The following is a 23459-nucleotide window of genomic DNA, read 5'->3' as shown; positions in this document are numbered from 1 at the left end:
TGCCCGCTCTCCCCTGGGTGCGGCCCGGCGGGGTTGTCCTCATTCACATGTGCACTGCGTGGAAAGCCCTTCTTGAAAACCGCGAAAAGCTCTTTAATGGATCCATAGTTCAAATGCAATGAGTATGGACTGTGCAAGCTGGCCTTTTTATTGTGAAGACATTGTGCATACTCCACACAATATAGTCACTGTAGCAAGGGCCCTTTCTGATACTAAGCTTAGGAGGCAAAAACAATCTGTCTAGGCTGTTACCCCCATTTCCATACCTGCCAATTCCCATGTTGACCCCATAAGACTCATGATTTTCTGCATCTTACAGGTAGGAACAATTTCACTGGCCACCTGACAAAATTTAGTCATTTTACATTTGTGAGTATGTGTGAGTGCAGTACAGTTTCATTGTATCTCTGTTTTTCCTCTCAGTAGTGCATTCCAAAATGCACAGAAATGTGTGTGTGTGGAGCAGAAAGGCAGCCAATGGGGGAGGTTTTGAGTTTGAACCCCACCCCCCATACACGCACAAAAGATGTACCTTAAGTTACTTGCAATGAACCCAAAAACACCATCTGAAATATAAATGCACAGGAAGGAATGCACAGAGGAGGAAAACTGGAAAAATAAGCAATCACCCTGACTCCCCCAATCTGGACAGGTTTAACAAATTTCTTATCAGCTTGTTTTGAGATGTTTGCAGCTTTTTTAAAGGCCCTTTTTCAGGCCTCCGTACCATGAGCAGTTGGCATAATCAAAATGGCAGAGAATCAAAATAATCATGCTGTTTCTATCCAGTAGCTTAGCCTTCCTTGCAAAGAACTTAGTTCAACTTGATATCTTGCTAAGCACTTTCAAGGCCATGCTGCCATCCATCAGGTTGTTATCGAGTACACAGCCTCGGCACTTGTCTCTTAGTAACTGGTATTATAGACTTTATGTTCTCCCTCTTCCTCAGATACTCTTGCATACATCAGAGGAAACAAGTCAAGTCTTAAAAATATAGTAAAATTCAGGGAGATCGGTATTGTATGATACTATAATGAGCTGGCAAGCTGATTTTACCACAGGATCTGTTGTACATATAATGGTTATGGATAATTTCTTATTTAAATGTCAGATAGAACCCTTATAATTCTCAGCACTTGTTAGATTACCACTTGATGAATCTTTGCTCCCTACAAAAAACCCAGGAGTGCGATGTTAACAATTTATGGCCTTTTCTTTCTTCTCATCAATAATTTTTAAAACTCTCACAGGTTACAGGCCAGCTGCTGGGGAAAAAAGGGTAATTCCCACCAAGAACCATGTAGGGAAAGACGTCAAAACCACGCAAAGGGAAACCACAAACTGACATCCTTTCACATTGTTTTCTCTTCACTCTCATGGCAACAAACGACAATAGAAACTATAAATGTGAAAGAAAAGAAAAAGTGTTATTAAATGTGTACTACATTGACAAATGCATTTAGACACACGCACTCTTAAAGAGATCAGCCACAGGACATCACATAAGACGCAACTGTCTTCAGTTATCATCAATGGCTTAATGGTCCATGTCCAAGCACATTGATGCCAATCATGTCAGCAATGTTGTGCAGGTTTAACACCACTATCATGAATCACACATGTCGGTTGTTTTTGTTCAAATAAATTGAGCAAGCATGATTAATGGCATGATTGTGCATTATACTACCACACAATGAACAAGAAAAAAAATATCTGAATGACAGCCAACCAACGCTTATTTTTCTGTAATGAATTCTCAGGATGCACAATGTAATTACAGCATTCACTATAAAAACACAAGAACAATCCTGCCTATCGTGACCTGTGAGGAAAAGTGCTGTTTAATGTCAATCTCTGTCACCAAGAGGAAAAACTGCCTTCCGCTCTGCTTACAAACACTGATTCAGGAAATCAGCTTATAAGCCACAATTTCCTCCCTGATAATTTCCAACATAACAGGGAAACATTAATTACATTGTTGGTATTTCCATTATTTCTGCAGACTCACAAACATTATTATTATTTTATTTATGTACTTATTTTATTTTATTTCATTTATTATTATTATTATTATTATTATTATTATTATTATTGTTGTTGTTATTGTTTGGGTGATGGGAGGGTGGTTGGTAAAAATGTGCCTGTTTATTTTGTTGGTATGTACTGTGGTCACCTTACAAATGCAGAATGCTCTTTGGAAAAGTTGTTTTTGCTGGGGGAATGGTGGGTCTGTGTGTTTGCAGCTGTGACCTCCAGTGCCACACCAAGCCTGGGAACGACAGCCAAACAGTTTGACAGCACCGCACACACACACACACATCACCACTGAGATTGCCTGGAAACATGGGCGTCAGGATTTAAGGAAAGGGATTGGTCCGGATCTGATCTAACATTTCCATCTTTAATTAAAAGGCTTGTGTTTGAATGAATGATTTCTGAAGGCCAGCATTGCAACAACAGAGAATTCATTTCCACTTCTTTGCTCCTCCAATTACATAGCCAACATCTCTTATTTCAGCATTGATAATTAAAACTATGTAGCTGCTAAAAATCTTGAAAACTCAGGCGTCTTGGAAAAGAAAGTGGCAGTATTGCACTAAAGTGATATCACTTTAATTGGACTTTGAATGGTTCTTCCCATTTGTGCTCAGCTAAGATGAATAGCTCCTGCCCTTTTAAAAGCACCCCTGTGAACTCCAGCCATCTGCGTGATTCATTTTAGTTCCACTATCACAATCTATTTAAAAACAATGCTGTCTTGATGACAAGCAGCCCAGGGACCTAGCAAGGAGGCGATAGCGGTGTATTCATTTCTAATGAGTTCCTCTTCCTCACATATGCCAAGATACGTTTTGGCAAGCAAGAGCTGGCAAAAGAAATGTACCAAAAAATGGTGAAGTATTTGAATTGTTTAGTGAGGAAACAAGGGGGTGTGTCAGACACAGCAGCAGAGGTCACAAAACATATAACAATGATGTCATGGGAAGTGACTTCTTCACTGCCTTCATTTCCTTTGATCAGAGCACTATTGCTTTTTTCATATTGATAGGAAAAGGCCTGGAGTCTTTTACTCTTCATGTATGATGTATAAGAGCTAGCCAAGCTGAGGTTCTTTTATGCAAATGCTTTTAAAAAACTTCATCTACTTGGAAAACAAAACAAAAAACTTTTATGTGCTCAGTTAAACCAATATAAGCCAGCATGAGGCCAAAATTAATTAAGCAGGTTGTGCTAAGACAGGAACTGAACGGGAAGAGGGAGAAAACATACTTCTCCTGAATCATTATTGCTCTGAAGTGCACTGATTGTGACTGCTGGTTAACATGATGGGGCCCTCCTTTGACCAGTATGAGGCATTACCAAGCATACTTTTAATCAGTGATAGACATCCTTTGAGTGTTCCCTCCGGGATAGTGCAAAGCCATTTCCAATTATGCTACACTGTACATTCAAGACAATAGCGAAGGAACACTCCCAGGGTATTTGTTTGGACTGCAGACTAAGTTGTTTCATAGGTCATTGAACTCTTCTTGTGTGTTTTACCGCAAAAATTATTTTTCTTGTAATTGCTCGATGGACAGAATTACAGTATGAATAAAGGCTCAGTTTAATTCACTGAGAACCCTTGGTAATGTATAGGACAGCCTAGACCCAACCCTCTCTAGTCAACCCATGGGAACAATAAACAGTTAAAACACCAGAACAGAGTGTATCCTGAGGAGATTTTATGTTAGTGTATGCAAAGGCAAGAAACATTTTTCTCGTTAATGTACCTCTGAAAGAATGTCCAAGAGTACTTCATTAGGATAATAAATACCCCTGCTAAATTCAAACACTCACTGTGAAATGAATCGACTTCCTGAGATTTGCAGGATCCAAATCTGTAATTAAATCAGGCTGAAAAGGCTTTGGTTCAAACGTACATTTTTCTGTGTCACTCTGTGAAACTTTAAGGTATGCACTACTCGTCAAGCCTTCCTCGCTTTAAAGAGGTGATATGCTGCTGCCAATCAAATAACTCATACATGACAGAAAGGCTAAATGTTCTAATCTCGCATTCACACCATTATCAATATCAAGAATTCTACTTTGTGCATCAAAGTGAAGACTGTTAGTAAGAACAGCTGGTTCTAGATCCATTACAGAAAGCTTTTGACGTTAGGGTGCAGTGGTGGCGACCCTTGACGTTTGCTTGACTTCAGACCCTGCTGGGCGTGCCGTGACGAATGCACTTATGTAGGAACAGAGGAAGCCAGAAGCTGAGAGGGGTGCAGGGGTACTAAGAGCTAGCTGATTCCCACACCCCGAAGAAGAGCCTGAAGTCTGCACAGACTAACACAAACAGTCATGGACTCAGGAAGGAAAGGGCTTCTCTCAGGCCTTATCTGATCTGTCTAAATGCAAGCAGTCTCCTTCTACTGTCAGAGAGCTAATACAGCACAAACCCTCCCACATGTTACGCACCCTAACTCACTAACTTGGAATTACATACATTTTGAGTTTTCCCCGTTTAATAAATGATTCAGTGGATCCAATAGCGCAGATATATGTCTTGCATGTGCCTGGTAAGAAAAGCCAGGCAGGGTATCTCTCTTTTTTGTGAGATTAATATTCTGCCCAAATTGGATCTAACTGGCAAAATGAAAAGAAAGTTCTTTTTTTAAATAAAAAAAATGTTTGTTTTTTTTAATAAAATGGGGAAGTTTTTCTTTTCCTTCCTTTATGAGGACCATAATTACACTGATCAGTTGAGGCTGCCTTCTTTCTGTTTTACGTTTCTCACCACACTTCTTCACACACAGTCAGTTTGGGAAAATCGGTCATGGTTTAACCAATGCCAGATTCATTGCTAATGGATCCATTTATGAACACCACAAGCATTCAGTGACTGTGCTTTCATATATAATGTTCTTCCGATGTTGTTGATGTGCTTGACTATGGTTGTGGTTTGTGCTTAGGTTAGGTATAATGTTACAGACTTTAGCTTGTGGTATGATCTTGCTCATATGATCCACTCTGGAACCACAGAGGACTACTGTAGTCTACAATGCTACAAATGCTACAGCAATGTTACTTGGCTCAATTTGAAGCATTTTACTGAAAATGTTACCAGTTGCAGATGAGTTTAGACCTCACCTAGCTCACCATCCCTTCACTCTAGGTTGTATCTATATCAAGTGAATGCAAATTGAACACACTTTGACGGGCATGTCCTCTCAATGCTTCGTCTAACTCCAACTCCAGGCTACAGCAGTCCTGTGTGGACCAGCTTCCCTCTGGTAATGCACCGTCTCTCCTGAGAGATTCCAAAGCCATTCAGCAGAACAGGAGCTCCTACCAGCTGTCTCACGATTGCGTAACACCCCTCCTGCTTACCTCACGGAACATCTCTGGAGTTGCACTCCTGAGCATACGGTCAAGAGACACAAAGGACGGAATCCATGTGTGCTGTTTGTGTTTCAGCTTGCTGTTAGCACCCCTTCTTATTCCCGAAGGACAGCATATCCTATCCCACTAGAAGCAGGTGGCTGTGTTTTGTTTTCAGAGTCACATTACTTCCTTTTTAATTGTGAGCATTTTCATCATACCAATCTTGTCGAAGCTTGAGAAAAGTTAATTTTATCTCCAGATGCACAATATACAAAATAATCGTAAAGGCTCTTAACAACATTGTTTGAAGATGTTTGGTGAGTATTTAAGGTTCAGTTATACTATCTATACACTTATTTGAATCAATAAATAAATAAATAAACATAAATAAATCACTTCAGCATTTAGGGTGTGTTCTTGGAACTAATTTTAGGTTTAGTCATATTTTCCCTTTTTGGTTGAGAGCTCTGACAACAGCAGCTTTATGACACAGGAAATGTAAACTATAGTTGCTACTGCTCCAACTCCATGGGGGACGTGCACAATAATAGCAAACATAAAAGGCTGGCAATTTCTAGGAGAAATCTTTACTGGATTTTATAGGGTCTTGTGAGGGAACAGACATGTTGGCATAAGCCAAAAGTAGCTCTGCAGCTAATAATACTTTCTAAAGGGTAGAAAATAAATATACCATAACATGTGGCTCATGACTGATGATGTGGCTTGACCCTTAGTTGGTTGAATGTTAATACAGACAAAAACCAAGGATCTTGTGACAATAGTCACTCAGCTGAAAGCTGTAACTCTGAGTGGGAGAATTGTTAGAAACAATACACAGAGTACACAATGACAGTTAAAATCCAGAGGTTGAAATTTTGAAATTCAGAACTGTTTCCCCCCCAAAAAAAAAACTCAGGCTTACTTCCAAACTCACTTCAAACTTTACCTTCAATCAGCATCAGTGCCTTTGTTTTTTTCTGCATTTGAAAATTTTCATTTATATGTGAAAAAGTCAATCAAGTGTGAAATTGTCCAGTTCACATGTAACATTTTTTTTCACCTGTGAATATTTTAATTAAAAAAATGTTAAATGTTAAAATTTGTGAATAGCATAAATTTTACATGATTTTTTGTAATGGGAGAGAGAGCTAGCCACAGGCGTCCGGATAGCCAGCAGGAGTCACTCAAGCAATGAATAATGCTCTATCCCTACCAACTGTATCTCTCCTATATCCCTGAGCGAAGCAATGCCAAAAGTTCTTGTAAATTTCTTTTTTTAAAATCAATGGTTAATATGCACGATGTATTCACAGTGTTTTGATGTTTTCACTCTTTTGCACCATTTCTACTGAAAGCCTTTGTCTCCATTTCACAACCAACGAGTTGCAAAACTAGTTTTAAAAATGAATGCAATTATTTCTTTACTGACAATTTTTAGAAGGATTTCTTTTTGACTGACAGTCTGAAAGTCAGTTTCCAGTTTTCCAACATTTTGGAACCAGTACACTTAAATCAAACCTGACTTCACTAACACAATACATTGTCAAAATGATTTTTTCTCCGCATTATTTCTATGGCTTCACAAGCCTGTTTCACAAAAAGGATGTTTAGATTGCAAGCAGCCCTTCCTTGCACACTACAGTATACACAATACTGATTCTTCCCAGCTGCACTTGATCCATCATATTGTAGAGAATGAGGCCCAGGATTATAAATGGATGATTCACAGACTTAATTAAATCAAGGCCACTGATGAGGGTCAAGACACAGGAAAGATGTGGCAGCAGTGTAAGGCATAAAAAATATCAAAAGAAGGCTTCTCGCACACTTAGGGGAAGAATGCAAATGAAGAAAATACTGATAAAACAAATGTGCTTTGGCAAGATGCCTTGATCAGGGCTCAAAATGTTGTACTTATTGGTGCAATTAAACGAAACCACCTTTTTCGTTTAATTGTACTTTTTTTCTCCAATTCAGGTGGTAGGCAAATTAAGGACTGTTTTGTTGCAACCCTCTTTGCGTGACTGTGCTTGTTGAGGTGTGGCGGGGGGGGGGGGGATGGGGGGTGTGGTAGGGGGCCAGGATGTTTGTGAAGGAGGGGCTCTGAGTTTTTGGCGCAGGGGGATGATATCACCCTGAAAATAAACAAACACGCGGGAGACTATTCGCTGCACCCTGCTGGGTTTCAGGGTGATCTCACCAGAGGGCCAGGGCGAGAAAGTCTTTGTAGCAGCCCCCCTCACATCCTCAGACTGCCCGGGACCCAGACGGCCAAGCTGTTCACTTCACCCATATCCTCCTGCTCTTTTTTCTCCCTTCTGTCTATAGCCGACTTCCAGTCCGTAGTTTATGGGACTCCCTGGCACCAGGTCTGCGGTGGGAAAGATCAGCTACAGAGATATAAACAGGAGAGGCCCCACCTATAGACATGCCACAGACAGATCTGATATATCCATTAATTACCTTATAAGGGTGCTGAGTGAGAACACAACAATGGAATACTGACAATAAAATGTTCCATTGGCAGGAAAGGGCTTTTCCCTTTCACTAACTTACTGAGTTTCTTTTTTTTTTTTTGAGTGACAAAGAATTGAAAAGCCTCCACATCAGATGTTTCTGGGCTGGTAAGTGTTGTGATAGCACTAGGGGGAGTCATGTGGGCGCACCAGTCGGGTGGGGTTGGCAATGCCGGAAACTGGGGAAGTTACATTGTGTCTGAACTGAAAAAAGAGTCGGTAAACAAGATGTTTTAAACTAGGTTAAACTTGGTGTCAAAGTTCATGTGTGGCTCTGCAAGAAAATCAAGCTGTGAAATGAAGTACTATCCTCATAACAGAGTGGCCTTTTATTGAGATAGTTTATTCAGGAATCTTGAAGTTGTATCTTAAGTTGTATTTAAATCTCTGACTGTCACACACAAACATACCTCAGGAGGTTGATATTTTGCTGAACAAGCTTTATTAAATCCTGCTGAAGTTAAATTGCCATGCCAGTAACCAGCTTTGGATGCCCTTCAAACAAAATGACAACTGACCATAAAATACCTATTCATTCACACCTCTTCATTCACAAAATATTGGTTTATTTCTTTAAAAAGTATTTCTGTGTAATTATTATAAGATATCTCATGCAGTCTTGAAATTTCTAGTTGATGAACATCTGTTCCAGAGGACAATAACTGATTGGTTTAGACGAGAGTCTGGTCATTAAGCCTGTGGTCAATTCCTTGTGGATTATGCACCTAATCGTTAATATTAACAGCAGCTCAAAGCACAAAGTCTCACAGTGCACAGGAAAATGTGACTTTTAAAACCAAAGCTATAGGCTTCACTGAGATCTATTTCAATAGAAAAGTAACAACAGCAATCTGGATCTTTTTCATGTAAAGTAGTCTGGAATCAGACCAGATGAATGAACTACAAAGGGACATAAGAGTACTGAACACAGGTTGATTTCAAACTGGCTTCTCTCTTAAAAAAAGCCTTTCATGACATATTTCATGGCTGCCTTCCATTGCACTCAAGAGCCTGAGTTAAACATCTGGTTTTAGGTAAGGGTCAGAAGTGACATCTGAAACAGGAAGGCGCGGTGTGGTTTGGACAAATCCATACAGTCTCTGATGTCAGCTGCATGTACGTTTGAACTTAATTAAATGCGTAAATGTTTGGCCAGTATAAACAATGAGGCATCTCTTACCACAGACCTCATGTTTATGGGAAATAATATTTATCATCAAAAGCTGGAGGAGGATTATAAGAAACTGCTTTGTGGTGTGAATATCTGTGGTTAAATTTGTGTCTGTAGGCATTGAAGCCACTGGACACAGGCAGAACAGTTCCCCTTAGTATATAACTTGTGTCTGCACAGCTTTGGTGTCTGATGTCCACATCAGACTATTTCATATGAACACCAAACCTAAGAAGAAAATAATTGAGTGCTGCCACAGTTCAGCTATACTTTATAGTATTGAACCATGTGGGGTAATTTGCCCTTTTCCTCTGCATTTAATATATCCTAGATACTGAGGAGCAGTGGGCAGCCACAGTACTGTTCCCAGGAACCAACTCCAGTTCTGAGGCCAGTGTATTGGTGAATGGCCACGGCAGGAGAATACGTAACATGCATGTCTTCTGGTGTGGCAGGAATCCACGCAAACATGGAGAGAACATGCAAACTCCACGAGAGGATCCAGCCAGCCAGGACTGAAACACAGAACCTGCTTCTTATGATTAATTTGTGGAAACACCGGAAACTGTTCCTATAAATGCCATGCAGGTCAAAGATTAGCCAAAATAAAAATTACAGTATGAGAAAAATGTAATTATTGAAACACATTTTGTAGTGAAAAAAAACAAAAAACAATAAACAGGTAAAGCACATTTTCAATGCACAAAATATAATCAATAGAATAAGTAATATTTAATTTGGAAAAAGTAGGGAAATAAAATCAGTCAGAACAGTTCTCATGAAATCTGAAAAAAAAACATATTGGAATAAATAACAAAGTTATTGTGCATTGAATCCATACAGTTCACTCATAATATCACGTATTTAAACATTTGACACAAATTGATCGACACATATTCTTGGTAATAGAGGCAGTGGAATGCATTGTTCAAATTTTATCCTATAGGTGGCACTGCACAGTATGATATTCTCTTGTGTTACAATGTGTCTTTAGGCAAAGCCATTTTGCTAGTGATGACTGCCCTCTGCTGCAAATGTATCATTAAAAATGATATACATTCACAAGTGTCCTGTGATATAGCCTTCAGACTTATTAATGCCTGATGAATAGTAACTTACAATATTATAGGAATTACTATCAATTTTGCCACCAGTATTGTTATAATTAAGATGACTGCAATAGGCATATGGTTTAACTTAAAAACTTCTATTCATGACACTTGATAAAGGGCAGGCGAAGTATGTTCAATGACACATTTCATGAACACTGGTGCAGAGGCCAATTTCCTAGTAGTTTGTACTATAACAAAAATCATTCCTTTCCATTTGTTTATTAAATGTGACATTAAATTGCCTGAACTGTAAAGGAGAGTTGTATATTACATACAACTGCAGTTTTATTGACTTGAGGGTCAGGGTTTGAAATACATTGATTGGAATACCCTGTATACTTAATTCTGGCCAGGACATACTTAGATTTATGAAAATACAAAGGGGGGGGGGGGGGGGGGGGGCCATTTCTTTTAGGAGTGCCTATCGTTATGATTAAGCAGTGCATCTCGCCATAGACTCAGGGATGCTTTATACGGGACTTGAGGTACAACGGCTGTGTCCTACCCAGGAATTAAACCTGCAACCTTTAGGTTACAAGACCAGTTCCTTACCCATTATACTACACTGGCGCCCAATTATCGGATCGCACTTACATTTGAATCGCCTGTTGTTTTCATAATCAAACAACAGTCAAGCCAAATTTAACAAGTCTGATCAAGCTTTGATAGTGGTAAACAGATAAGTTGTGTGCAAGCTACACAAGCTCATGATTAAACTTCATTGACAATGTGAATCTTTGTTTTTCTGAAACTTTTGAGAAAGCTTTTGAGAAATAATGAGTACAGCCACACATAATGGCTTTGCGCTAGCTTTTAAATAGGCATTTTGTGTTGCATCTTACCCCAATGAAGCCAAGCTAAAACAATTTAAAATTGTTCCTCCCCCGGTTTGACAACCACCCTTTCATAGATTACTGCCCAAATCTCTCAAATTGATTTAGCCAGATGGTCCACTCCCAAAGTGCACTCACAATTAAGATTAACATTACATCACACACAAAAGCACCAGCACATCCACAGCAGTGACATGCAGGGGCACATGCTCCCAGGGGAGATTACAGTCAAAGCTTTGCTTTTCTGCTTATTAAATCCAGATGCACTGCTAAAAATGCACTTTGCTAAACAATATCCTGCACTTATTAAAAGCAAACACATATCGAAACAATATCACTGCAAAAGCAGTTTGGGAGGCTTTATAGTGTGCTGAAGCATAGTGTTTTCAGAACTAAATAACAAAGTACTGAATAAGTACTGAATTACTGAATAACAAAAAGTAATTTTTTGTCAGTTACAAATGCTTAACAGACATTATATATATATATATATATATGTGTGTGTGTGTGTGTGTGTGTGTGTATGTGTGTTATATTATAGGAACTATAAGAGCTGCCTGATATACAGTATATACCTAATGTGCTTTTTTTGCTCCTCAAAGTCATCGAGAAGGAGAATTCAGTAAGCTTAATTGGTACATAAAAATTAGACAAATGAAAATACTGAATCAGCTTTTAGCATGTGGTGCTAAATATGGCTTGAAAACCAAGGGAATGGCATGTACAAAGGGCTACTGAGGTTTACTACATCTAGCTAATCTCAGTGCACCTTGGAATTCTAAATATACCTCACATTGAATGAGTAAATATTATTACAATGGAGATTGCGTTCACAGATCTTGGTTAAAAGGAAAGATGATTGTAACCTATGTAATGTTTGTAACAGAGTATACGTTAGCTATGCAGGGCTAGTTGGCTGTAGCTAACTAACAACCGCTGTGATATAATCTAAATACAAAATTACATACAATCAATAACACACTTATTTGAAAACAAAGAAAAAACAGAAATTTCCTAAGTTAGCAGTAAACTCTTGACTACCTTACTCAGGTGGATATGGACCGACATGACTTCAGCCAGTCGTTCTTAATAATGGAGATTTTCCTTTACCCGTTCTTTCGTGGTCCTAGAGCTTGAAATAGCTGTTCTTTACAGGAATTAAGAATTCCAGTATGGTAGAGTAGCTCATTGTGGAATTAGCTGTTCAACGTTTTTATTTTTTGATGCCTATATGGTCACCATAAGGTGTGGTCACCACTACCACCACCACAGCTGTGATCACCATAAGGAGGGTTCAGCTATAATTGGATGCTATGATCTTTCACAGCAAAAAGAAAGTTTCTATTTAGACACAATCTTGTGACATATCAACACAGAAACAGAACAACAATTTATCGCTAGTTTTCTTCAAAGACGGAAAAACCAAAACATGCTGTCTGGCAAGAAGTTTGCTAGTCATTGGTCAAAATTATTCTTTCCCTTTTCTACTATCACACAGGGTTTGGCTGAATCAATTCCACTCTGTGCAGTTGGCAAAATTAAAATGGCGGCTTAAGTTATTAATCCGAGCTGCTTTAATCATTGGCTACTGGAATTCAAGGTTTGAGCAGTAGTGCGGATTAAAGTGTTTTTACCACAAAGCCACCATCCATTCTGATCTGCAGCACAGAGCCCTGCTGTCACTCTCTGTCTGCTTCACTGATTCCTCTTTTGCCGAAGGCGACGGATGGCCACTCTCCCCCCATGCCTGGACAGCGCTGGATGTGAAGAGGCACCATGGGTTTTATGGAGTTTTACCTGGAGATCGATCCTGTCACGCTGAATCTCATCATCCTGATCGCCAGCTACGTGATCCTGCTCTTGGTTTTCCTGATATCGTGCATACTGTATGACTGCAGGGGCAAAGACCCCACCAAGGAGTACACGTCAGAGCCTCCTGCTGCCCCGTCCCAGTCCCCCATCAGACTGGTGGTCATGCAGGGCTCCCCAGCCTCGGCCCACTGGGACCAGAACAACTTGGTCACGCCGTATGAGACGCCTGCCGCCGACGTGCAGGAGAAGAGAAGCACGCTGGTCTGAAGGGGCCGGTGAGCAGGTCTCCTTCGGAGCGCGCTCACAGACGCTAACCAGACATACTGCGCCGTTAACTTTCGACTCGTCCTGTAGAATTTACTGTGCACACATTTTTGGACAAGGTTTTCACTAGTCCCTTTGGAAAGACTGCACTGAGAAGGTAAGAAGCAGCCAGCAGTGTGAAAATGGCAGCTGAGGATGTGAGCAGGTGGCCCCTCCTGAAGCTCTGCTGGATTCGTATGCACATGTCTGCAAAACGGTAGGGGCTGATTCACTAAGGCCTTTATCAAATGCAAAACATTCAGCGTAAGCAAAACCAATAACATGACCGATGATTGGTCATGTTAATTGTTTTACACCAATCATTGGTTGCGTTATTATTTTTTCATGTGCTGAAAGGTTTTGCACAAGTTAAAGGTCTTGTTTAAAAAAAAGCACTACTTGTAGGTGTCTTAACTTTATCTCTACCACAGGTTAGAATTCTCAGCAGGAATCATTTGTAGTTTCCTAATATCCTTTTTTAGTTTTTGCGAGCAGCAGTTGAACGTCAGTTGAACGCTATGATGGTAACTCAAAACTGGCATTTGAGTTAGCATATTAGTATTCAGCACTCCCATTGTACATTGAAAATGACATGCGCAAGCAGGCAGTTACAAGCATTTCTGTTTTACTTGACAACTGCCATAGATGACAGACATTATTCCTGTGAGTGAAACTGAGCATATTTCAGTGGCCATAAATCCACCAGTTTCTGGTAGCCATTTTTCTCATTGAATAGGCTGTAAGCCACGGGTCTTGGAATCCAGTCTTGAAGGGCCATAGTGTCTGCTGGTTTTAGGTGGGTTTCAGCACCAGTGATTCCTTTGCACTCACCAGTAATTCCTTCCGCTCATCTAGTTTTCAAGGCCTCAATTAGCTACTGATTGGAAAAACATGAATACCTGCAGACACTGCAGTTATCCAGGACTAGATTTTCACTGGTCAATGCCAGTATAAGCTGTGTGTGTAAAGTTGTTTCGCGAGTATATTGCCTTTTTGAGTTTATGTTTTATGCATGTCGTGGAGGACAGCACTCCTTGGAGACTTTTCCAAAGCTGAAAATTATGGTGTTGTCCTTCTGGGCATCTCCCTTGTGGGAGTTACTGTAACAGTTGGTGATGGATGGAGTCAGACTGTTATAGTAGTGCAATCTCTGGCTGTGTTGTCCTTGATCTTATGCCAAGCTGAAATGGACATTAAGCGCAGCCGTTGTCTCCTGAAGCCAGAAAACAGTCTAGAGATACTGGTTCCAGTGCCGAGTAAAGGGACCAATATTATGCCTGAGAAGCCCTGCTCTTATGAAAACACTACATTATTTCTTCTGTGTGAATTGTCATACAATGCCTCTGTTCTGGTAGTGTACTATAAGCTATGACAGAATTTTAAAGAAATAATAATTATCTTAATTCAATTTAATTTTATTTTATTATGTGAAGTGCCTTTGAGGTACTCCATTAATAAATGAGTTGTTACTGCTGCCTACAAAGTACCTACATTAAGAGATTTTGAGTTAAAAAAAAACAAACAAAAAAAAAAAAAAACGACAATTTAGAATGTCACCCAGGTGAATATGCTGTAATTTCTGAAATGACAAAAACATCTGTTTCCTGTAATCATTGCCTTTGGGTTTTAGTGCCAGAAATGGAGCAGCTTGTCAGATGAGCTGACTAGAGACAGGCCTCAGGAGATAATGAACAAGCACTAACACTTCAAGCATAATTACAGAAACAGACCACACACCCTCCAAATGTAAAGGGGCTGAAGCAGTGTTTACTGGTAGATAGAAATAGGACAGCATTACTGCACAATACAGATTACATACTGAACCAGGGCATGGTAGATTAGCCACTTTTGTTCATGGTTGTTGAACCTTATCTTCAACTTGAATATTTTAGTATAACTTCAGTGTGTTTCTTGTTTGTGATGTCAACAAGGTTTCTGGTACAGAGCGGTTAGACATTTTTGTCCAAAGTAAAGCCAATTCAAACTCAAGCAATCTATGAGCTTTCAAACACTTGAAAATGACAGTGGTATGCCACTTTCCTTACAATTAAATCATCTGGGCACTTGGGGTAATTGATCTGGCCACATGTTCTTGAGACAGCAACAAGTCATTAGCCTCTTTGTCATGAATAATATGAAATAATTAATAGTCTCAGGTTAGACACGGCAGTAGTCTGAAAATTTAAATGCAAGAACAGCTCATTTTAAAGGATTTGTCATTTTTCAGGTAGTATGCGTACTGGTTGTACTGTATCCAAGTAAACAGCCACTTGTTAGCCCTTGGGAATGCTTAAATCTGATACTCCTATGTGCCAACTATGAGTCACTAGCTCTTTCAACACTACAAAGCCAGTTTGTTATCAATTCTCCCTGAACTGCTGTCATGCATCCCGGAGAAGTCCCAGTTGTATTGCCTCTGTTGTTACCCACATTGCCTGGGGCGGAAGCTCTGTCTGATGGCTTTCTTAATGGCTTTAATTATTACCACCACTGTTCAAAGAGCAGCTTGGATCTGTTCTTACACCACAATGAAAGATTTTTAGGACTCTGACCTGGTGTGATGCTAAAATTTGATTGTGAGCTGAAATGGTAGTAGCTCACTTTTAATGACATTTTTCCCTCAGACAAAATAATCATCAGCATAAGGAAAAATTCAGCAGCCACCCCGCCTTCCCCCAGTTTACAATCGCGCACAACCCAACACCTTCACTCTCACCACGGTCTGCAATCCCTCAAAACCAGCATCTCTGCGCCACCCCTGCTTCAGTACGTGCCCCACTTTGGCCACCCAATTAAAAAAAGCCTTGACACACCACTGCTGGAACGCCTGCTCAGAGCAATGTTGAGTAAATTGCTATAAAATGGTCTGCAGTTTGGTATTATTAGTGTCTTTGCACCATCGTTTAAATGCAGTTTCAGAACAATTTTTTTTTCATATGGCGAAAAAAAATAATATTCCAATTCAGCATGTCTTTTCACAATTGTTGTAAAGTGTGGAGACATTTGGCGATATCATATTCCACACCACTTCCACTGCTCCTGTAGCTGACTGGACTGCTGGACTACCCAATCATGATAAAATGCTAAAGAAATTGATGGGTCTTTTCAGCCTGGAAATACAGTACATTGCAGTTGGTGGACAAGGAAGTATTTTACACTTAATTTGTTGAAGTCAGGTCAGATTCCTCACAGGTTAAACCAGCTGAAACTTGCAGTATGCCCAAAGCCCTTTCTGAGAGTGCTGGAAAGGCACAGCACTCCATGTTCTACAGTATGAGATTTGTCCCTTGGTTTTAAAGTCTGCACTTACACTTTTACATGTGACAGAGGCAACCTTTATGCCATATTCTCTGGACAAGGTCTGTACATGTGAAGAGGGTGTGCAGGTTATTGCGTGTCATAACCCAGGGGCTCTGGAGGCCTCCCACGCTGCCAGTGGAAACTATTCCAGCGCCTTGTCTCCCCCCAGTTAAGTGTGACTGCGCACTATGCGCAGTTTCCCAGGCATGCAACACTCAACTGTTTGGCTAATCTGACGGCTTACAGTCAAGCTATGCTGTAATGCAGCTTCTGCTGTGGATTACATCTGTCACATGAAATGTGCTGCAACAAGAATTACACCCAGCCAAGAAAATCCAAAACAGAATTGATTTTTAAAAAATGGGACCCAACGATTTCCTTTGCCAAACAGGAAAAAGGATTGAATTACCACTTGGCTTTGCTTGAATCAAAGAATGAAAAATAGATTTTATATCTGGATATTTCTGAAGATTTAGATAAATGGCCAGTCCAAACAATATTGATATAATTGGCTGCTTGATGCTATCAAAAACATGAAACAGGCATTGTTACGGCTGGCTCGAAGAGTCGCAACAAACAAGTCCAAGTGTATTAAAAAAAACAATCCAGAAACTGATCTAAAAACAAAAACCCAGACATTTATTAATATAAATTACAAACTAAAACGCAAACTACAACAAACAAAAACCCCACAAGTACACAAAACAAAAAGACCTTCACAAAACCACAAACCAGATACACATAGAGTCCCAACACGACAGCCCCGAATGAAGCTCTCCACACAAACCACACACAGCGCCAAAGAAGATCTCCCCAGCCTCATACTGCAGGGCTTATGTTGGCCACAGGCAGGTGGAGGCAATCCAGCAATTAAGCAATTAAGCAATTAGGTAATTACCTCCACCTGCACTACCCAGGCAAGTAGAGGCAGGGGACATAACAGGCAGAACAGAGAAGAGTGTGGCTGTTTGTCCATGCCTTGTGTGATGAATCCTTGGGAAGTTAAGCTTAATGAGCGAATAGTGATGACCTGATCTATTATGTAATAGGTCAGATGGAATCTGGGGAAGAGAAAAGAGAGAAGATTTATATTGCAGTCTGGAAGGCCAGCAGTGGTGCTGATAATGGACAATAGCACTCTTGTTAAAATGTTAAACAAACATTGATCCAAGGTTATGATCGGACAGATGCAGAACAGCGAGACTTATTTTTGTCAATTATAAATTATATTATTTGCCACTAAATAGTACACATGGTTGAATAGTGTTTTATCTGTAAAACTCTACTTAACACTAACAAGTAAATAATTATTTACAGAACTCAAATCAAATCAAATTTGATTTACATAACACATTTCATACTGGACTCAATGTCCTTTACACTGGACTGTAACACATCAGAAAGAGAAAATGGAAGGGGAGAAACAGAATTACATATGATAATGCAGATGCAATTCATGAAATTATGTGGAATTTAATTGCCATTCACATTCCATTTACATCCCTGCACGCCCAAAGCTATTTTTGTGACAGAAGATGAACCCAAAGTTGTTTTACGGAAAAGGATTATAAGGTTGCAGTAACATAATATTTTCACAGGCAGTTACAGAAATGAAGTCCAGTCACGGGTTGGTTCCAGGCATTGGTGTACACAAATCCCACCCTCTCAACTGGCAACCAGGTCCATGATTGCTAGAACCACCCCCCTGCCCCCAACCCCTCCCCCTGGTTCCCAGTCACTTCCCCGAACCCTCCCTTAATATCCTCTTGGCCAGTTTATAATGTCAGCCAAACTGATCCCATGCAGAGAGAGGTATGGAGTAGGGTAACAGTTGGAATGCTGCCACCGCATACATAATGTGCTCTCCAGGTCTTTCCCCTTCCCCCACAGATTCTGCTTGAGAACACTAAGCCCATTAGAGCCCATTAGATAACTGTTTAGCCCCCTGACACAACACCCCGAATCCTATGTTATCCTGCAGACAGGCTGACTGGTATGTCATGGGAGCTGATGAATTTTCAAAGAGGTATCTTTATATTTACATAGCATGTTTGCATCCAATACATCTCACTGATTTCAAAATAGCACCAATGATGCTGATACCAAGAAATATAAAACATTTTTTAACGTATTTTCTGTTTCTTACATATTTTTATGCTACTGAAGAGGTCTATTCTTACCATTGATGCTGCTATTGAACTATTTAATCCAGCTGTTTCAACACATTTTCCAGATCACTGTGAGATAGCTCTTGATACATTTCTGATGCATCATTTCAAAACCTGTAAATCTCCCAAGCCTGTACTGTATTTTGTGAGTTTTCCTATCACATTATCCTTTTTTTCAAATTTCCTGGTTGTTGCTAGAGAACACTCTAACTTTAATCTAGACCTAGAGAACCCTAACCCTAACAATATAAGAAGTGAGCACTGAGCATAGAACAATCAGTATGCACTCTGTGTTGCTGGTGCAATGTTACTGAACCACCTTAAAACTCATATCCCATTGAATTCATCTTTCAGGTCTACCATAATCAGCCATTGTCCTGAATAGTTGGGTATTACTTGTTAAAAATGCAGTCATCGTCAGCTTGACAGTTCTTCTGTTATCACTTGCTTTTGCATTGCCCTGGGATACCCTACAGCCACCATGGAGAACATTTCTGATGTAAAGTTAAACCTGTTAGCTTTATTACCAGAGTACTGAAGACATCACTCAATGTATTCTTTGTATTCTCCTAAGAAATGTTACATTTACATCTTTCGTTTTAGGACAAATACAGATGTAGAATGTTATTTCTAAATCTACATGGAACAGAAAGATTAATGAAGTTTGTAACTGCATTATTGTACACATAAACATCTTTCCTTCTTTTCCAGATCAACACTGACAACATGTGGAGGACAGATCTTCCGTGTCTGCACAGTTTTTTCATGTTAAGGAGTCACCCCATTCGCCCTGAAGCCTAACCTAAGTGCCCCTGGGCATGGCAGTGTGCAACTAAACCAGCTGGACATACCTCTACAGGACCCCAGTGGCGGATGTGATTAAGGAAGTCCTAAATGTAGCTGCAATAAACTGATGGTGCACAGTAACATGATTTTTAATTTTTTTCCTGTTCTGTCTCCCTGACAGCACATGAAATCAATCCCTAGAAGCTTAAATGGAAGTCAAGTGGTCTTGCATCTTTGACGGCACATGATTGGTTTACCATTTAGGTTTCCAGAGACAGGGCATGCACTGACTGTACATGCTCCTCCACTAAATGTTTGTAATATCTCTTATATCTATCTAAAGCAACTATGTTTGACCTCTTTTGTTTTTTTTTGTTTTTTTTGTTTTTGCTTTTTTGTTTTTTTAATGGTCTGTGTTTTTATCACTAGGAACCGGGACAGGTCAGCCAATAATCAAATAAAAGGACAGTAATATTATTTACATATAACGTGTATTATAATGATTAACAAGATATAGGATTCATTTTTATGAGTGTTTTTATTAGATTTATTGAATGGACCCACCTGTCACTATATTTTTTATTATGAATACATTCAATCTGAAAATAAGATTTTATATTTTAGAAAAATTGGAACAATGCAAAAAAATAGTTACTTACAGTACAAACACGCAAATGAAAATATATGTTATGCATCCTTAAACAACATATTTTTAACAGTGTCAGTTAAATTATCATCTGAAAGCAATGTGTAATACATTGTTTGTACTGCAAGTGAGTGTTCTGAATGCTGTCAGATTATGGTGGTATTTAAAATATCTCCACATAGTGAGTTCAGATTAGGTTACAAAGTTCAGATTTAAAAGCTCACTTAAAGGTTAAGATTTAAGCTCAGACATGGTGGTGTAAAAGGAGCGCTAATAGAACAGGAGGATGGGCGGGTTCAGGGCTGCCTTTAAATCGTCCAGGAACCCCCCTCTGTTCCCTTCTGAGCCCAGGCAGAAGGGCTCGCTTGTGCACCAGGGCTTTGAGTAATGCTGCAGGAAATGTATAACAGCGGTGTGTTAGACAGATGCTGATGAAACAAATCCTCGTATGCGAGGCAGAGGGATGTTTCTAACATGGCAATCATTGCAGGACATTTTCAATACATTTTAGTGATTCAGATGTGTTAAAAGCTACAGATAACATAATCAGTCATTTTTTTAACACACATCCACATCTAACTGAGGGCAACACATTTTGTGTTACTTTCAACCCAGTCTGTGTTAAAAGTCTCCCTTCGCAACACATTAGTATATTTGGAACACGAAAGTTGTAACTTTAACACAAAATGAGTTGAAAGCAAAAGTAGAAACATAAAAGTGTTGCACACACACACACACACACACACACACTCACGCATGTGGGCGTGTGTGCACGGGAACAAACCTCAAAACGAGAGGCCATGTGAATTGTCTTATTACCACCCAATTTATTACCATGTCTTATTACTTTGGTTCAAGATAGTAAGGATAGGGCTGACTAATGTTGCAAATAATTATTGTGATAGGGACATGTACTATATAAATTCTGTCTATGATATTTACACCCGCTCTCTGCATGCACAGGAAATGTGTTTTAACTCAGCTTATCACAGGAGAAATGGAAAACAACTTTGGCTTATTATAACATTAACAGTTCAATAAATTAATATTGTGAATTATTTGTTTAATTTGATTTTTATAGTCCTGTTAGCACAGAAGATTATTCCTTCAGCCATTGGAACTTCTATTTATTACAACATGTTAAGAAATATCATTCTTCATTTCAAAATAGAAATAAAATAAGTAATGATGTAACTAAATGGCGACTGTGCCCTTGCCTACAGTGGCTGGTAGCTCTTCATAAATAGACATAGTATCTGAATGAATGATTGCAGTTGGCCTGTTCTCTCTCTCATTTGACCCAATTAAGCGCACAGCTCAGCTGGCTAACTGTGCTGTAAAAAAAGAGTCAAACAGTTAACTCTGGAGATGAGAGAACATGCTTTTCCCCCCACTATCATTGTTTGTCAGATTCAGTCACTATCCCCGTTGTTAACTCTACATTTGCTTAAAGAATAAGACTAATTTCACATTTAAACCAAAGTTAAGAGCAAAGATTAGTGGCCTGGAATATTCAAACTAAGAACCTACATTTATTTTATTGACAACATTGACAAATATTGATTTTATACAGTCCATTGCGTGCGTTCTGTAACATCAGTTTGTTCATGACCTTTCCCCTCATTCAGGTTTATGAACTCATTTAACACTCACAGTGGGTGTGAATACATTTCCTGATGATCGGCACTATAAAAAGAACATTTTCCAACATGATATTAGCAACTCAAACCCCAGTTTCCTTAACAAGTTGAACCTAATTTAATTTACAGATGAAAGTTTGCTTTGAAAACAATGGTTTATTGTACCTTGACTTTTTCAGGTTTTAAATATTTATACACATTATTTCATAAATATGTATACTGTATTTTTTGCACTGTGCGACCACAAAACAAAAGACACAAAATGAGTACATTTTTTCATATGTAAATACTAATAACTTGTATTTGTAATAGCTGCATTTTCAACGAAGAGTGCCTGAAAGTAGTACTTATTTAAACTGGCAAAAGCTTTCTGCTTTCACTTCTCTGAGTCACCTGACTCACACCATGCAGAATCAGTGACTTACTATCTGATTACTGAAATGCTACTCAATAAATGAAAACTACTTGGTTACTCTGAAGATAAAGCGTTAAACATTTGGTCATATCCACATTTTGAAAAAAAAAATTAGCTCTGGAATTTTTTTTGTGGTCTGTTTTACACATTAGCGAGACAGCTCATCAGACTAATAGTGATTTGTCCCTTGAAAGTGATTTAATTTGAGTATGTGTGGCCACAAGCTTCTCTGGACCTGTGTGCGTGCTTGCCTGCCTGCCTGTGTGTGTGTGTGTGTGTGAGAGGCTGCATGTTGTCTCCCTTTTGAAGCACACAGGACAGGAAGTAGGAGGCAGGGAGCCCCCGGATGGGAGCAGCGCTAGGTCTGTAATTCATGTGATGTTTCAGCTCCCACTGTCTGATTGCAGCCAGAAGGGGAAGAGCTGGGATTAACAAGAGATGGCAATCTGTTCCCTTGTGTGAACAAATGGCTTTATATAACCAAGTCCATTTGATAAATGCTGCAGAAATCCGTGCAGGAAGCCATTCAAGAGTCCCCTCTCAGTGTGGAGCTGATGGGACACGCCCAGTCGACAGTGATCGAGGGTTTTTTTCATCGCGGTCATACAAACAATGGGGATTTCTTCTCAAGATACATGAATAGCACAGATAGCATACTTTTAAAATACAGCGACAACACAAGGGGGATAAACGCACAAATAAATATGAACAGCGAGAGATCTAAAAAGCAGAGCTAGAATATCATGAGCTTTATCATTTACACACATTCAAATGATAAATACCACCATCTCACCACCTCAGTGAAACAATGGTTTCATGTGGGTGAACTGTCTGCAAAGCACTGGATCACTGAAATGATCACACATTTTAGTTAGCATACAGTATATTTTGAAATAGACCATAAATCTTGTTTATGGAGCATGTAGACTTGTTCGACATACACTATAAAACACGAGTGCAATTTGACAAAGTAAACTGTGGAGTCACAACTTGGATAATGGAAAACATTCTTACACAAGCATTTTTATTATTAAGTATTATTCATCTCTTTTAATAACATTAGTGTTGCTTTTTTGCTGCTGCTGGTGACTGGTCTTTGAGCTTTAAGAACACACAGCGTGCAAAAGCTTTTGATATGGAAGCTTAGACATTTGAGAATAGAGAGCGCTCTCTAGTGACCGTATGTGCTGGTCTTTGTTCAATGTACAAAATATCTGGTGTTAATCTATAATCTATGCTTCTGTGTAAACTGTAAATAAACATGTTGTACAGTTTTTAGAATTTTAATTATTAAAAAAACAAAAAACAAACAACTGATAAAATAAGTAAAATTCCTAATAGTGCATTTAATTCAGCTTAATCACTGTTTTCATTATTTTAAGCTTAT

At 39.3% G+C, this 23459-nt stretch overlaps 1 protein-coding gene across 2 annotated transcripts; it reads left to right on the top strand.

Moving 5' to 3' along the window:
• The first annotated feature begins 12661 nt into the window (after nucleotides 1-12661).
• Nucleotides 12662-21499, top strand: si:ch73-256g18.2 (small integral membrane protein 36). Of its 2 annotated transcripts, none has more exons than XM_064323079.1 (2): nucleotides 12662-13235; nucleotides 19297-21499. In XM_064323079.1, the coding sequence occupies exon 1, from the start codon at nucleotides 12779-12781 to the stop codon at nucleotides 13079-13081; it is 303 nt and encodes a 100-aa protein (XP_064179149.1). In that variant the 5' UTR covers nucleotides 12662-12778; the 3' UTR covers nucleotides 13082-13235; nucleotides 19297-21499. The 2 variants fall into 2 exon arrangements, with proteins under 2 accessions (XP_064179149.1, XP_064179148.1); XM_064323078.1 differs by having other exon boundaries at nucleotides 12662-13334.
• Nucleotides 21500-23459: the final 1960 nt, after the last annotated feature.

This window comes from Anguilla rostrata, chromosome 2 (assembly GCF_018555375.3).
Source record: "Anguilla rostrata isolate EN2019 chromosome 2, ASM1855537v3, whole genome shotgun sequence".
In the NCBI taxonomy this organism is placed as follows: domain Eukaryota; kingdom Metazoa; phylum Chordata; class Actinopteri; order Anguilliformes; family Anguillidae; genus Anguilla; species Anguilla rostrata.
The sequence above is the reverse complement of the archived record's forward strand: the minus strand, read 5'-3'. Positions and strand labels throughout refer to the sequence as shown.

Bases quoted from the DNA above. Each gene is read 5' to 3' on its own strand.
- si:ch73-256g18.2 (XM_064323079.1), top strand. From the start codon at position 12,779: ATGGGTTTTATGGAGTTTTACCTGGAGATCGATCCTGTCACGCTGAAT.